The 17,972-nt window shown below is 43.4% G+C and overlaps 1 protein-coding gene across 1 annotated transcript in view; it reads right to left on the reverse strand.

Moving 5' to 3' along the window:
• The window catches only part of dnah7 (dynein, axonemal, heavy chain 7), a 212,557-nt gene that overhangs the window by 179,375 nt on the left and 15,210 nt on the right, over positions 1-17,972 (reverse strand). The window contains exons 14-17 of the mRNA XM_055879049.1: positions 15,845-15,923; positions 7,819-8,043; positions 6,345-6,491; positions 5,662-5,982 (exon numbers count right to left, since the gene is read on the reverse strand). Of these exons, the coding sequence (XP_055735024.1) occupies positions 5,662-5,982; positions 6,345-6,491; positions 7,819-8,043; positions 15,845-15,923 (772 nt within the window). The remainder of the gene's footprint in view (positions 1-5,661; positions 5,983-6,344; positions 6,492-7,818; positions 8,044-15,844; positions 15,924-17,972) is intronic.

Here is a 17,972-nt window from a genome sequence, read left to right on the forward strand (position 1 = left end):
TGGCAGGCTGACGGCTCTCGACGCTCATGGCAGGCTGACGGCTCTCGAAGCTCATGGCAGGCTGACGGCTCTCGACGCTCATGGCAGGCTGACGGCTCTCGACGCTCATGGCTCTCTGACGGCTCTCGACGCTCATGGCTCTCTGACGGCTCTGGCTGCTCATGGCTCTCTGACGGCTCTGGCTGCTCATGGCTCTCTGACGGCTCTGGCTGCTCATGGCTCTCTGACGGCTCTGGCTGCTCATGGCTCTCTGACGGCTCTGGCTGCTCATGGCTCGCTGGCGGCTCTGGCAGATCCTGTCTGGTTGGCGGCTCTGGCAGATCCTGTCTGGTTGGCGGCTCTGGCAGATCCTGTCTGGTTGGCGGCTCTGGCAGATCCTGTCTGGCTGACGGCTCTAGCGGCTCCTGTCTGGCGGACGGCTCTAGCGGCTCCTGTCTGGCGGACGGCTCTGTAGGCTCATGGCAGACGGGCGGCTTTGCAGGCTCATGGCAGACGGGCGGCTTTGCAGGCTCATGGCAGACGGATGGCTCAGACGGCGCTGGGGAGACGGATGGCTCAGATGGCGCTGGGGAGACGGATGGCTCAGATGGCGCTGGGGAGACGGATGGCTCAGATGGCGCTGGGGAGACGGATGGCTCAGGCCGGATACGGCGCACTGTAGACCTGGTGCGTGGTGCCGGAACTGGAGGCACCGGGCTAAGGATAAGCACCTTCCTACTAGTGCGGGGAGCAGGAACAGGGCACACTGTATTCTCAAAGCCCACTCCACAACTGATGCGCGGCACCGGCACTGGTGACGCCGGGCTGAGGACAAGCACATCAGGATTAGTAGGGGGAGAAGATACAGTTTGTACAGGGCTCTGGAGACGCACTGGTAGCTTAGTGCGTGGGGCCGGAACTGGAGGCACCGGGCTAGATACACGCACTACAGGGAGAGTGCGTGGAGGAGGAACAGGGCTCAGGATACGCACTGGTAGCCTAGTGCGTAGTGTAGACACTGTAGGTACTAGGCTGGGGCGGGGAGGTGGTGCCGGAAATACCGGACCGTGGAGACGTACTGGCACTCTTGAGCATTGAGCCTGCCCAACCTTACCTGGTTGAATGCTCCCGGTTGCCCGACCAGTGCGGGGAGGTGGAATAACCCGCACCGGGCTATGTAGGCGAACCGGGGAAACCATGCGTAAAACAGGTGCCATGTATGCCGGCCCGAGGAGACGCACTGGAGACCAGACGCGTTGAGCCGGCCTCATGACACCTGGCTCAATACCCAATCTAGCCCTACCAGTGCGGGGGAGGTGGAATAACCCGCACTGGGCTATGCACTCGTACAGGAGACACCGTGCGCTCTACTGCGTAACACGGCGCCTGCCCGTACTCCCGCTCTCCACGGTAAGCCTGGGAAGTGGGCGCAGGTCTCCTACCTGCCCTTGGCCCACTACCTCCTAGCCCCCCCCCAAGAAATTTTGGGGAATTACTTACGGGCTTTTTTGGCTTCCGTGCCAGACGCGTTCCCTCATAGCTCCGGTTCCTCTCCCCGGTAGCCTCTGCTCTCCTCAGTGCCTCCACCTGTTCCCATGGCTTTTCGGGCTTCCAGCCACGTCTCCTTGCTGCCTCCTCAAACCACCGCTCCTGGGCTTTAGCTGCCTCCCTCTCTTCCTGAGAACGGCGATTTTCTCCTGCCTTAGCCCAGGGACCTTCTCCATTCATTATCTGCTCCCATGTCCAGAAATCCTTGTTTTTCTCCTGTCCCTTACTCCGTTTATTTTTCCCTTGCCGCTTGGTCTTAGCGTGGTGGGTGATTCTGTAACGGCTGTCGCTCTCCTCATCCTCAGACGAGGTGAGGAGAGAAGGATCTTCGGACCAAAACGCAGCATTTGGGAAATAAGCCATCTTTATTATAAATACGACGGCAATACGAAACAAAACAAAACACTTTCAAAACATCAAAACAAGAAAACGACGTTGACGAAACCTGAACATAAACTTACATAACTAAACATAAACTCACGTACAGGAAACAGACGACATCGAAACGAAACGAAACGAACAGCCAAACAGTCCCGTATGGAAAATACATATGACGACACAGGAGACAATCACCCACAAACAAACAGTGAGAATGCCCTACCTAAATATGACTCTTAATTAGAGGAAAACGCAAACCACCTGCCTCTAATCAAGAGCCATACCAGGCAAACCAAAACCAACATAGAAACAGATAACATAGACTGCCCACCCAAAACTAACGCCCTGACCAATTACACATACAAAAACAACATAAAACTGGTCAGGACCGTTACAATGTGGAAAAAGTCAAGGGGTCCGAAATACTTTCTGAAGGCACTGCGTGTGATGGGATGTATAGACATTATGGACGGTATGTGGATAGAATATTTAGTATATCTGTAGAATACGTAGGATAGAATAGTATATATACAGCAGTAGTTTAATAGGGTGGCATTGACTAGAACCCTGTTTATACATATGAAATTAGTAAAACACTATGTACACTTTATTAAAATGACCAGTGTTCTATTATTAAAGTGCTTCCATGTCTATGTACATAGGGCAGCATCCTCTAAGGTGCAGGGTTAGTCCTCTTGTCCAGGTGGGATAGGGGAGTACCATGGCAATTACTTCGTCCGTGGATCTATTGAGACGGTATGCAAATTGAAGTGGGTCTAGGTGTTAGGTAAGTTTGAGGTGATATGATTCTTAACTAGCCTCTCAAAGCAATTCTTGATGACAGAAGTGGGTGTTACGGGGTGATCGCCATTTAGTTCAGTTACCTTTGCTTTCTTGGGTAAAGGAGCAATGGTGGACATCTTAAAGCAAGTGGGCACAACAGACTGTGATAGGGAGAGATTGAATATGTCTGTAAAACACTCCAGCCAGCTGGTCTGCACATACTCTGAGGACGCGGCTAAGGATGCTGTCTGGGCCGGCAAACTTGCAAGGGATAACACATGCTTAAATGCCGTACTCAGGTTGGCCACGGAGAACGAGAGCCCACAGTCCTCGAGAGCAGCCCGCGTCAACGGCACTGTGTTATCCTCAAAGCAGGCGAAGAAGGTGTTTAGCTTGTCGGGGAGCAAGACGTCGGTGTCCTGGTTTTAGCTGGTAGCTGGTTTTCCCTTTGTAATCCGTGATTTTCTGGACTCCCTGCCACATATGTCTTGTGTCTGAGCCGTTGATATGCAACTCCACTTTGTCTCTGTACTTGTTTGATTGCCTTTCGGAGAGCATAACTGCACTGTTTGTATTCAACCATATTCCCAGTCACCTTGCCGTGGTTAAATGCGGTGGTTCGTGCTTTGAGTTTTGCGCGAATGCTGCCATCGATCTACGTTTTTTGTTTTGGGTAGGTTATAATAGTCACAGTGGGAACAACATCCCCTATACACTTCCTGATGAACTCAGTCTGTGTGTCAGTGTACATGTCCATGTTATTCTCATAGGCAACCCAGAACATATCCCAGTCCACATGATCAAAACAATCTTGAAGCATAGATTGAGGCGTGCTCCCTCTGCTGTCTCCTGAAGTCCACGATCAGCTCCTTCTTTTTGTTAACGTTAAGTGAGAGGTAATTTACATGGCATCCCTCCGCCAGTGTCATGGTTCCACCTGTCACCAGAGGGCGGCAGAGACCATCCTAGAGACATTAATGACAGTCAGGTGTGTCCTATTTACTCAATAGGATTTCCCTGTTAAAAGAGGTGTGTTTTCTGTTGTCCTTTGCTTAAGCTTGAATTGTGTGCCGTGTGCGTTGGTCTCCTGAGTGAGTTTGAGACTTAGTGTTTGTTGTTTTCCCAGTGTTACTGTACTCCTTCCGTTACCATTTCTCAGTAAAGTTTTATGTTGATCCTTAACCACTAATTCCTCGTCTGTTCTCTTCTCTGCACCTGGGTGCAACCTCACCATGTCACAGCCAGGGCCCTCACCTTGTAGGCTGGCTTGTCATTGATGGTAATCAGGCCTACTACTGTTGTGTCGTTTGCAAACTCAAAACGATCTTTCAGCATGGATTACGATTGGTCAGACCAGCATTGAATAGACCTTAGCACGGGAACTTCCTGTTTGAGTTTCTGCCTATAGGAAGGGAGAATGGAGTCGTTATCTGATTTGCCGAAGAGAGAGCGGGGGACGTCCTTGTAGCCTTCCTGGAAGGGAGAGTAACAATGGTCGAGAGTTTTTGATGCGTGAGTACTACAGGCAATGTGTTGATAGAACCTCAGCAGCATTTACCTCAGATTTAATTAAAGTTAAAGATTTAGTTAAAGTTCCCAGCTACAATAAATGCGGCTTCAGGATATGCAGTTTCCAGTTTGCACAAAGTCAAGTGTAGTTCCTTGAGGGCCGTTGTGGTATCCGCTTGAGGGGGAATATACATGGCTGTGATGATAACCGAAGAGAATTAAGCGGTAATACAGTCAGCATTCGATTGTGAGGTATTCTAGGATGGGTAAACAAATCGTCTTGAGTTCCTGTACGTTACCACAATCACACCATGAGTAGTTAATTATGAAACAAAGATCTCCGCCTTTCTTCTTCCTGGAGAGTTATTTCTTATCTGCACGATGTACTGAGAACCCAGCTGGCTATAGGGACGGGTACAGTATATCCGGAGAGAGCCATGATTCTGTGAAACAGAGCATGTTACAGTCCCTGATGTCTCTATGGAAGGAGATCTTTCAGGCTGTATGTAATAACACATAACACAAACAAATGTTCTGGCCTAATAATGAATGAAATAACAAAAACAAAAAAAATACTGCAGTTGCTTAGGAGCTAGAAACAGAGTGGCCTTTGAACGGGGTATGGTAGTAGGTGCAAGGCGCACTGGTTTGAGTGTTTCAAGAACTGCAACGCTGCTGAGTTTCACGCTCAACAGTTTACCGTGTGTATCAAGAATGGTCCACCAAAAACAAAGAAAAGATATCTGATGTAAAATATACTGTCCTTGAAATGTATGTAGTATGCATAAGCTAGAAATGGAAGCCTATGTATTGTTGTCCATTAGTTTACTCCAATTAGGGGAGGGGTGTTATGGTTAGGGGAAAATAATAAACAAGGAAGATATATTTTAAAAATATATATATTTAAAATAATATATATATTTACAACAACAACAAAATATTTATGGGGGGTTTGGAAATGATGCAGCCAATTACAATGATGGAAGCCGCAATATTAAAGCTGATCCACCCTCCAAAAAAATAAGAATGGTCCACCACCCAAAGGACATCCAGCCATCTTGACGCAACTCTGAGAAGCATTGGAGTCAACCTTTCGACACCCGACGAATTGAGGATGTTCTAAGGGAAAAAATGGGTGCAACTCAACATTAGGAAGGTGTTCCTAATATTTTGTACACAGTGTATATTTGAATGCACTCATCTTGATTTTCATTTGAATCATAATTTTATACATCGCTTGTTTGTATCAATTGCAAAGACATTGACAACTTTGTATTCGTAGTCAACTTTGTTCAGAAGTTATCGGCGGTCACAGCGAGACGGATACGTTTAGAGGAGATCTTCTGTGTATAAAGTGACGATGGAGGGCAAAAAAAGCATTAACGACACACTTAGCTGTTCTCCGAGTGGTCTGAGGCAGATTACGTTTTCAAGTGCAAAGATTTTCAATCAACAGCTACATACCTGTACGAGAGGGATGTGCTCCTTAAAGGCCTCCACCTCAGCCTTAACACGGCTAGCAATGTGCAGAGCCTTGGGCGTATCCCCGAAACCCTTCTCCAGCTTGTAAAGAGCACGCCAATAGTTGCCCACATCGCCCTCCACCTTGTCTGGGTTGACCGCGGACAGTGGCCCGTGAACCCATTTATGGTGCTGGTTCTGGAACTCTGAGGCTGTCTCGTAGAGGCGGAGGAAGGGGAGCAGGCGGTCCTGGACCTTCTTGCGCTGCGGGTACTGGGACACGGGCCAGTTGAAGGCCTCTTCCTCCTGGTTGAAGCCGTCGATCTGTAGGGGGAAAGGAGGTGGAGACAGAGGCGTCAAGGCAAAGTGGAATGCTGAAACCATGGGTAATTACAGTGGTAACAAAAGAAAGCAATCAATTAATTATCAAAAAAATTACTCAGTGTGAAAGTTTTTTTCAAATATATGAGGGTCTGTGTTATTGGAGATACTGAACCTGCACACCATATGTAAACACAAACACTCATCATCACTTTATTATACTGTCTCTGCCGCCCTCTACAGTCATTTCAGAGAAGAACAATAATATTTTATTGTCCACTGTTATTTTCAGATCAACACCTTTCAGCAAGCATGCTAATTGCATAAAACCCTGGCGAAAAGCTGAGAGTCCCAATCCTCCTCACCTTCTCCATGGCGGTGTCCAGTTTGGAGTTAAGGGTCTGTGCCTTTTTCAGGTACTTGCTGAGCTCGGACAGGTCCCCGAAGGTGACAAACTCCTCCGCCTGCTTGGCATAGCTCTCTAGCTCCTCCACAAACCTCTCACACCGCAGCTAAAGAGGAAATACAGTGGGAGAGATACACATTTGGAGATAATTGTTCGTATGCACTATCAAAGTAGGTGAGTCAGTGGTATTGTACTTAAAGTGTGCAAGTCTAAATATATGTTGCTCTCTAACTCTCACAAAAACATTCCAGATGGACTACAAACTGTATTTGTTAATTGGATGGTTCTCCCATCGATCGGGTTCCCACCTATAAATATCTGGGCATGGATTGACAAAGACTTAATGTTTAAACAAATATATATGAATGAGCTAGTTGAAAAGCAAGGATTTAAAGTCTTTTTTTCTTTTTTTTACATAGATCTTGCCTCACCCTAAATAGCAGGAAGCAGATTGTAGAGTCAACTTTCCTGACAGTTCTTGACTATGGTGACACCATTTACCAGATTGCAGCAGCCCTACTCTTAAAACGTTGGATGCCGTCTATGATAGTGCCCTTCCCTTTATCACAAGTAAGTTTTAATAGTAACCACTGCATCCTGTATCAAAAGGTTTGCTGGTCCTCATTAAAGTCCCATAGATCACCTAATTATAAATGTTTTGTTTACAAAGCTCTACTACACAAGCTTCCAATTTACCTAATTTTGTTGCTAACGTATAAAAGAATGAGCCAAATCCTTTAGCTTTAGTTTAAGTGCCAACATTGTTGGAATAACCTACTAAATTCCTTGCATCTTGTTCCCTGGTGCCACTAGGGGAGTTTAGGACTCGGGTGTTGAATGAATTGAGGATTGCAGTTTCGATTGATGGTAGTGGTTTATTTGTTGACATTGTGGTGTTGAGGTTGTGCCTTGTGGTTATTTATATTCTTCTGGTTTTATTTGTAAGGTACATTTTTCTTCCTGTTTGTGAGACAATGTTTGTACTCAGGGCACCATTGGGAATGAGACTGTGGTCTCAATTGGGCTACCCTGAATAAATAGAAGTTAATAAATGGTCTGGACATGACACCTTTTTAAATTAATGGTGATCTGTAGTGATTTATGCTGGAGTTTTGTTGCAAGGTCATTTTAATGCAAAGTACTGTATGTCATTGATGTGAGGTGGAGGATAATTGGTTGTTTTAGGTTATTGTGAGGGTTTGGTGTACTGTTAACTTTCAAGAGTGGCTTAGACAGATTATCAGGGTCATGTTCATCAGGCACCAAACTGACGAAAACAGAGTGAAACAGGGAGGGACTACCTGGACCTGGTCCAATAATAAACGCTAATTGTTGTTTTCAGTTGCAGTGTTTTACTACAAGGTGCACTAATGGATACACCTAATATGTTTTTGTTTTTTTACTTCCACTCTCCCTCCCTCTGTCTAACTGACCTTAAGGCCACCCTGGTACTGCTCTGTCTTCTCCCTGGTGATCTGCCGGTGCTCCTCGAAGATGGAGGGCATTCGTGTGTGCCACTGGAAGGTCTGCCGGTTGAGGCGCATGTCCACAGGGGAGAAGGTGACATAGTCCACTAGGAAACACAGACGGGTCTTGGACTCTGACAGCTTGGTCTCCAGGAGGGGCATCTCTGTAGCCTCCACCTTGTCCACAAACGCCTGGTAAAGTGGGATAGAATGTGGTAAATTCTGGGAATAGAAAACTAGAAGGTCATAGTGATGCTTACTTTTATTTATATTTGTATTTGTATTTGTATTTGTGAGGTTCATTAGGAAATGACAAGGGTAACACTTTCAAGTACTTTAACATTTCTCAAAATAAATGGTAACCACTCGATATGGTATGTATTATTTATCAAATAATTTGTTTAACAGGGACAGTACACAACAATCAAATTAGACAATGTTGAGATGTAATAATGCTGGACTTAGTTAGACAGCTATTTTGTTTACCAAATGTGCGACTTGTTTTAATGAATCCCAAGGAAACTGACTGACGACCAGACTCAAAATAGAAAAATGTAGGACTTTTGAATAAAACTCACTGAACTGTTTCTGCTTATTTGAGCTGTTCTTGCCATAAAATGGACTTGGTCTTTTACCAAATAGGGCTATCTATACCACCTCCACCTGTTAATCGAAATGAATTCCAGGTGATGACCTCATGAAGCTGGTTGAGAGAATGCCAAGAGTGTGCAAAGCTGTCATCAAGGCAAAGGTTGGCTACTTTGAAGAATCTCTAATATAAAATACATTTTGATTTGTTCAACACTTTTTTGCTTACTACATGATTCCAAATGTGTTATTTTATAGTTTTGATGTCTTTACTTTTATTCTACAAAGTAGAAAATATTAAATTCAAATAAAGAAAACCCTGGAATGAGAAGGTGTGTTCAAACTTTTGACTGGTACTGTACATGTAGGTAGGGGTAAGGTGACTATGCTATGCACAGTAAAAAACAGCGAGTGGCAGCAGCGTTAAAAAAAAAGATTGGGGGGGACTATGCAAATAGTCCGGGTAGCCTTTTGATTAGCGGTTCAGCAGTCTTATGGCTTGGGGGTAGAAGCTGAAAATTCAGTAGGGAGACGACTAGACTAGGCTACGTGACATGATTACGTAGGGACCTCTTCACTAGCTGACCACCACTACCAAGATCTGTGTCAAGATCAGTTACTTAACCCACTGGCACTCCCCATAACCTCTATGTACAAATAAGAGAGTAGGTCTGGAATCAGTGTGGAAGGATAGGATGATTACATAGAAGGATCACAACGCTTTTACATGATGGTCTTTCTGGTGGGTGGGAGAAATAACGAGGAAGTAACTTCATTTAATGCTGGTCGCTATTATTAGAATGTCTACAGTGCGAACAGTGAAATAATTAATAAATCATGTTGCGAGAGGTACCGTATCTGGGCAAATAGGTGCAGGAACAAACAAAGTCAAATTTGAGAGGAGCCGGATCCTGTTCAAATCAAGCACTGCACTGGTGGATGACTAACTGATAGTAAACGGTAGGCAGCCTATAGTAGCCTATGCATCCGAATGGAGAATGGGAGGCGCGCTTTACGAGAAGAGATTTATGAATAAAAATAGCTCATTTTTAATCGTGGCCACCAGGTTTCACTCCAGTAGCCTACAGGCTTTTTGAGGAGATACATTCACTGTCTGACAGGTGGTAGGCTAATCCGCTCCTCAAACTAGACTCTGTATGCTGTGCGTGTGTGAAAAATAAATTATGCTAAATTATGCAAATTAACCTATACTGATAAGCATGACCGGTCAAATGCATTTTTGCTGTCTAACCAATTAACGGTTAAACGTTAACATCCCTAATATTGAGAATATTTGTCTATTGATTTGGCACATTTTTCAATATATTGTTGAACAAAGTAAACTCTACTGGCATATCAAAGTTCCAGAGTGGGATATCAGCGAGTTTTAAAGTTATGGCCCATTATATATGGAGAAATTGGCATAGTAGGCAATAAAACCTATTACAGCTCTCCTTTTACTTGTATCACTGGACACCCTGCAAATCACCAGCAGAGGGGGACTATTTTTAATGCCAGAGTTCTCCCCAGGATAATTTAAGAAGGTGGTGCTGCTGAGTATGGCCGGGGGGAGGCCCGGAGGTGGGCAGTGCCACTTTGGACTCAGAGATTTTTTTGAACACATGTAACTGCCATTTCCTGCAATCTAAAGAAACATGTTGCCTTGTATGATAACCAATAAATGTTGGTAATGTTTACTCTAAACTCTAAAAGCAGCAGAGATCCCACTCTGGAACTTTGATACGCCCCGTAGAGCAGGGGCTACCAAACCTTTTTGTCCCGCGACCCCATTTAAATATAAACCACAATGTAAAAAAAGGGATGTAATCAACAGCCAATGTTTACTTTTTTAATTGGGACGATGATTGTCTATTACAAATCAGTCTGACAGTACTTTTGACCGTATATCAATATGAAGGAAGTATGGTTTGAAGTGACTAAAATCCATCAGAAAGGTATTGGGAAGTTAGGAAAATCATCAGGCAATAATTTTGTATGATCTTCTGTGTAGAAGAGAACATCATGACTGATGTTCTTATTCCCCCAGTCTGATTTAGTGCCTGGTCTTCTACACTCTGTTCAAATTAGGCTTATGGGCAATGTTCCTGGGAGTCTTATCTTTCAGTGATGTGGTCATAATATTTTGCTGCTTAAATCGTTCACATTTTTTTACACATTTATTTTACTATGTCAGTATGTATTTGTTGTCAATGTTTTGGCGTCAAACTAGTGGCAGTTGTGAAAAAAGTTAATAGTTGGACGAGTTGCAAAGGTAATGCCATTGTTAATTAGATGCTTTTTTCATCAATTAGGATATTTTCTCTTCAACCATATGTTCTATCTACTAGAAACTCATGACCAATATGTAGACAGATATAAACAATGCATACTACAATTGAAAATACATATTATACGTACAGCCGTGGCCAAATTTGAGAATTACACAAATATTAATTTTCACAAAGTCTGCTGCCTCAGTTTGTATGATAGCAATTTGAATATACTCCAGAATGTTATGAACAGTGATCAGATCAATTGCAAAGTCCCTCTTTGCCATGCAAATTAACTAAATCCCCCCCCAAAAAATTCCACTGCATTTCAGCCCTGCCACAAAAGGACCATCTGACATCATGTCAGTGATTCTCTTTAAACACAGGTGTGAGTGTTGAAGAGGACAAGATTGGAGATCACGCTGTCATGCTGATTGAGTTCGAATAACAGACTGGAAGCTTCAAAAGGAGGGTAGTGCTTGGAATCATTGTTCTTTCTCTGTAAACCATGGTTAACCGCAAGGAAACACGTGCCGTCATCATTGCTTTGCACAAAAAGGGCTGCCAGCAAGATTGCACCTAAATCAACCATTTTTCGGATCATCAAGAACTTCAAGGAGAGCGGTTCAATTACTGTGAAGAAGGCTTCAGGGTGCCCAAAAAAGTCCAGCAAGCACCAGAACCGTCTCCTAAAGTTGATTCAGCTGCGGGATCTGGGCACCATCAGTACAGAGCTTGCTCAGGAATGGCAGCAGTCAGGTGTGAGTGCATCTGCACGCACAGTGAGGCGAAGACGTTTGGAGGATGGCCTGGTGTCAAGAAGGGCAGCAAAAAAGCCACTTCTCTCTGGGAAAAACATCAGGGACAGACTGATATTCTGCAAAAGGTACAGGGATTGGACTGCTGAGGACTGTAATTTTCTCTGATGAATCCCATTTCCAATTGTTTGGGGCATCCGGAAAAAAGCTTGTCCGGAGAAGACAAGGTGAGCGCTACCATCAGTCCTGTGTCATGCCAACATTAAAGCATCCTGAGACCATTCATGTGTAGGGTTGCTTATCAGCCAAGGGAGTAGGCTCACTCACAATTTTGCCTAAGAACACAGCCATGAATAAAGAATGGTACCAACACATTCTCCGAGAGCAACTTCTCCCAACCATCCAGGAACAATTTGGTGACGAACAATGCCTTTTCCAGCATGATGGAGCACCTTGCCATAAGGCAAAAGTGATAACTAAGTGGCTCGGGGAACAAAACATCGATATTTTGGGTCCATGGCCAGGAAACTCCCCAGACCTTAATCCCATTGAGAACTTGTGGTCAATCCTCAAGAGGCGGGTGGACAAACAAAAACCCACAAATTCTGACAAACTCCAAGCATTGATTATGCAAGAATGGGCTGCCATCAGTCAGGATGTGGCCCAGAAGTTAATTGACAGCATGCCAGGGCGGATTGCAGAGGTCTTGAAAATGAAGGGTCAACAATGCAAATTATGACTCTTTGCATCAACTTCATGAAATCAATAACAGCCTTTGACATTTATGAAATGCTTGTAATTATACTTCAGTATTCCACAGTAAAATCTGACAAAAATATCTAAAGACACTGAGGCAGCAAACTTTGTGGAAATTAATATTTGTGTCATTCTCAACTTTTGGCCACGGCTGTATATACAAAATCATAAATTACCAAAGATATGATACAACCAGTTGAAGTCGGAAGTTTACATACACTTAGGTTAGAGTCATTAAAACTAGTTTTTCAACAACTCCACAAATTTCTTGTTAACAAACTATAGTTTTGGTAAGTCGGTTAGGAAATCTACTTTGAGCATGACACAAGTAATATTTCCAAAAATTGTTTACAGATTATTTCAATTAAAATTCACTATCACAATTCCAGTGGGTCAGAAGTTTACATACACTAAGTTGACTGTGCCTTTAAACAGCTTGGGAAATTCCAGAAAATGATGTCATGGCTTTAGAAGCTTCTGATAGGCTAATTGACATCATACCTCCATACTTCAAACTCAGTGCCTCTTTGCTTGATATCATGGTAAAATCAAAAGAAGACTTCAGAAAATAAATTGTAGACCTCCACAAGTCTGGTTCATCCTTGGGAGCAATTTCCAAACGCCTGAAGGTACCATATTCATCTGTACAAACAATATTAAGCAAGTATAAACACCATGGGACCACGCAGCCGTCATGCCGCTCAGGAAGGAGACGGATTCTGTCTCCTAGAGATGAACGTACTTTGGTGCGAAAAGTGCAAATCAATCCCGGAACAACAGCAAAGGACCTTGTGAAGATGCTGGAGGAAACAGGTACAAAAGTATCTATATACACAGTAAAACGAGTCCTATATCAACATAACCTGAAAGGCTGCTCAGCAAGGAAGAAGCCACTGCTCCAAAACCGCCACAAAAAATCCAGACTACGGTTTGCAACTGCACATAGGGACAAAGATCATACTTTTTGGAGAAATGTCCTCTGGTCTGATTAAACAAATATAGAACTGTTTGGCCATAATCACGATCGTTATGTTTGGAGAAAAAAGGGGGAGGTTTGCAAGCCGAAGAACACCATCCCAACCGTGAAGCACAGGGGTGGCAGCATCATGTTGTGGGGGTGCTTTGCTGCAGGAGGGACTGGTGCACTTCACAAAATAGATGGCATCATGAGGAAAGAAAATGATGTGGATATATTGAAGCAACATCTCAAGACATCAGTCAGGAAGTTAAAGCTTGGTCGTAAATGGGTCTTCCAAATGGACAATGACCCCAAGCATACTTCCAAAGTTGTGGCAAAATAGCTTAAGGACAACAAAGTCAAGGTATTGGAGTGGCCATCACAAAGCCCTGACCTCAATCCCATGGAACATTTGTGGGCAGAAATGAAAAAGCGTGTGCGAGCAAGGAGGCCTACAAACCTGGCTCAGTTACACCAGCTCTGTCAGGAGGAATTGGCCAAAATTCACCCAACTTATTGTGGGAAGCGTGTGGAAGGCTACCCGAAACGTTTGACCCAAGTTAAACATTTTAAAGACAAAGACAAAAGACAATCTTAAAGACAATGCTACCAAATACTAATTGAGTGTATGTAAACTGGGAATGTGATGAAAGAAATAAAAGCTGAAAGAAATAATTCTCTCTACTATTATTCTGACATTTCACATTCTTAAAATAAAGTGGTGATCCTAATTTTTACCAGGATTAAATGTCAGGAATTGTGAAAAATGTTGTTTAAATGTATTTGGCTAAGGTGTATGTAAACTTCCGACTTGAACTGTAGATGCAGTAAAGGAGTCAATGGAGCGCAGATCATTCCATTGAGCATATTGGCGCACATTCAAACAATCTGATATAACAAAGTGGATATTCGTCAAATCCTTCAAGATTTATGTATTACAACAGGCCCTTAAGTCCGATTTTGATATATTTGGCTGTTTTCGGTGCATAGCATTTAGCAGACACTTCTTCTAAATGTTAACTACCATGCCTATAAATGGGTTGGCTGACAACGTGACGAAAACAATGTGCGTGCTTCCATGGGGCAGAAGTCTGCCTGTTGTTGTGATTCTGGATGGCCAGATTCCTAGCAAGAATGACAAGAAACTGCAATGTGAGGAATCGTAAGTGGCTTGCGTCATCTTGTTATCAGGTCAAATCTAATTTTATTTGTCACATGCGCCGAATTCAACAGGTGAGATGCTTACTTTACAAGCCCTTAGCATAGTTAATAAACAGCGAAGGGGGGGGGTATTAAAAGTAAATAGCCCGGTTGGCTATTTGAATAATTGTTCAGCACTCTTACGGCATGGGAATAGAAGCTGTTAAGGAGCCTTTTGGACCTAGACTTGGCGCTACGCTACCGCTTGCCGTGCAGTAGCAGAAAGAACAGTCTAGGACTTAGAGTCACCGGAGTCTTTGACCATTTTTTGGGCCTTCCTCTAAACCGCTTAATATATAGGTCCTAGATGGCAGGAAGCTTGGCACCAGTGGTGTACTGGGCCATACGCACAACCCTCTGTAGCGCCTTACGGTTGGATGCCGAGCTGTTGCCATACCAGGCGGTGATGCAACGGGTCAGGATTCTCTTGATGGTGCAGCTGTAGAACTTTTTGAGGATCTGAAGACCCATGCCAAAACTTTTCAGTCTCCTGACGGGGAAAAGATGTTGTCGTGCCCTGTTCACAACTGTCTTGGTGTGTTTAGACCATGATAGTTTGTTGGTGATGTGGACACCAAGGAACATGAAACTCTCGACCCGCCCCACTACAGCCCCGTCCATGTGAATGGGGGCGTGTTCTACCCTCCTTTTCCTGTAGTCCACGATTGAGATCATGTCTTGTTTTGAGGTGTTTTGACTGATTTCATGTCAATGCAAATATGGCTAAAATTCGCTAGCTAACCACCAACTAACAATGTATTTGAGAAACAACGAGTGGTCATTGTGCAAATGTATTTGTCTTTTCAACAAACATTGGAGACAAAATATAGCTTACACGTTGTCAACAATCTAAGTCAACATCATCTGTTGTGTCCCATGGTTGCACGCACATAGTTTTTATTGCTAAACAAACAACCTGTCAATAAGCTGGTTAGCATAGCTAGCATACAGAAATCGTTGGTGGTAGTCAAAGTCGTTTTTAACCATAATGCAGTTGATTGGTGACGATGACATGAACATGCGTTGGGGTTGACATACTTACAAGCATTTTACTCCGATTTTTACGTCAACATGATGTGAAATACACATATTAAACAATAGCCTAAACGTAGGCTACTTTTTCTGGGGGGCAATGAGGAGATTCAGGATCTTTCCCCCACGTGTTTCCATGGCAATTCCATTGTTTTGGTCAAGTTCGATTGATCTCTTTACCGCAACTATTGGTATAGATTTTCTGTTAATTACCAAAATTACTCAAGATTCCAGTAACTTTGGTTATAATTATTGTTCGATTATTCTTTTAGATACAAATGTCAAATCTGTTAACAATCCTTCCTCCAAAGGACTGTTCTATAGTTTACATTCTGTGGAAATCCCCCAAATCATGGTATTTTATGTCTGGGTTTCGAATCACTCATGATACACACTACAGCAGCAGCAGCGAGTGTAATGAGGGACCTTACCTTGAGCTCCATCAGTTCCTGTGTGTTGGGAGGGGTGCTCAGTGCATTGTCTGCGATCTTCTCAAATTCATCACAGAGCCTGCAGTCACACACACGCAGGCACACACAGGACACAAACACACGCATGCACACACAGGGGATCTGGTAATTCATCACAGAGCCTGCAGTCAGACCATATTAGAGCGAACTCAGAGTCGTTGGCAGCACAGCCAGGCCAGAGCATGAAAGTCTGACTAATGAATGATAGCACTTTACAGGGAGCTCTGAATGGTATTGTGATTTAAAGGTCAATAATGTAGGGCTATAACACTTGTTTTTGTAAAATTTACTTGTTCACGAAGTGGGGTCAGCTAAGGTCCTGCACTCTATTTGGTATTGGTCAAAAGTAGTGATGCACCGATATGACATTTTGGCCTGATACCGATATCCGATATTTTCCTTGCCAAAAAAAAAAACAATACTGATAACCGATATTTAAAATTTTAGCAGCCTTTTAAGCATTAACACACACACATGGACGCAGCGGTCTAAGGCACTGCATCCCAGTGCAAGAGGCCTCACTAAAGTCTCTGGGTCGAATCCAGGCTGTGTCACATCTGGCCGTGATTGGGAGTCCCACAGGGCGGCCCACAATTGGCTCAGCGTCGCCCGGTTTGGCCGGGGTTAGGTCATAATTGTAAATAAGAACTTTTTATTAAGTGACTTGCCTAGTTAAATAAAGGTTACACACACAACTGACCAAAAAGTTATTTTGTTGGCATGTCCCCATTAACAGTAAAACATAATCAAAACCTATTTCTTTAAGTTACTTGCTGTGATGATTCATTGTTCATTTGTTCAGTCATTTCATTCTCAACCAGGATTTATATGGAACGCCGTCTGGGTCTTTGCGTGTCACAAAACATACTAATTAACACTATTTGACATGTCAAATAAGATTGTTGACCAATCAGGACCTGAATATGAGTGCACGTCACATAATAATTTAAAGCATTCATACATTTTTTACGTAGTTATTACACATTGATTACACTATCACTCGTATTTGTCACAACGATTCATCGATACGTATGCTATGATGCTGTTAAAGTTGTCTCGCGCACCTACAGTGCTGGTCATAAAAAAAAGCTAGCTAGCTCATGGATGCAAACAATGTTCTTCCCCAAAAACATAGCAAAACGAAATAATCTGTTTCAGTAGCTATAGTTAGCTAGGTGTCATCCTCTAAAATAACCCTAATTTATAATACAGTCCTTATTTGATTAATGGTGGTCGGACCCATCTATGTGAAGCTAGCCACAATAAGGATTAGCCTTCATAAAAGTATGGCATAATTCTACTATTTGTATTCATTTGCAACACTGTCAATGACATACTTTTATTTTGACGGCAAACCGTAAATTCCACTTTTGTGCCTAATTCTTATTGTGGCTAGCTTCACAACACATAACCTGGTCCGGTCGAGCCTCACTAGCCAGATGAAGCTAGCTGGCTGCTTAAAACGTTAGCTTTGGGCAACAGGGTTAATTAGCTGGCTAGCTATTTATTTTCATGGACTGAAGTTCAATTTCAGTAGGCGAACAACAAGTGGCAACCCAGCTAATACTTACAAGGATTCATAAATCATTGCTAAGAATAATGAAAATGACTTCAGTTTTTACTGGTCATTGTTTTCAGGCTGGTTGTATTGGTGCTAGCTAGGTACCAAGCTAAAGCTAGCTAGGAGTTGCAGCCGAACAAATTATGCTTTATTACCAACGCGGTATTGTAAACACATCGTTCGTTGCCGGTGTTTGCCTGTTTGCTGACTTTTTTGTACAGCTTTGACAGTGCTACTGTATCTTTTTTGACAAGCAAAGATCCAAACGGCGTTCCATAGTATGTATGTTGTGAAGCTAATAGCAGTGACGCTATTACTGTGTAACTCCGGTAGGACAACATCGGAAAAATAGCGCACTTTGTAGTGTTAACTGGTGCTCGACAGAACGGTTGATTGTCAAGGGCAATGAATTCCATTATCTTGGCTTTAATGGTTTTCACCTTTGAGTTGTCTCGCTAAAATGTTGTTACTCTTTCAAATGACTGCTTGACATGTTGACTGCTCGATCCTCACAGCAGACATTGTGGG

The sequence above is a fragment of the Salvelinus fontinalis genome, chromosome 23, assembly GCF_029448725.1.
Source record: "Salvelinus fontinalis isolate EN_2023a chromosome 23, ASM2944872v1, whole genome shotgun sequence".
In the NCBI taxonomy this organism is placed as follows: Eukaryota; Metazoa; Chordata; class Actinopteri; order Salmoniformes; family Salmonidae; genus Salvelinus; species Salvelinus fontinalis.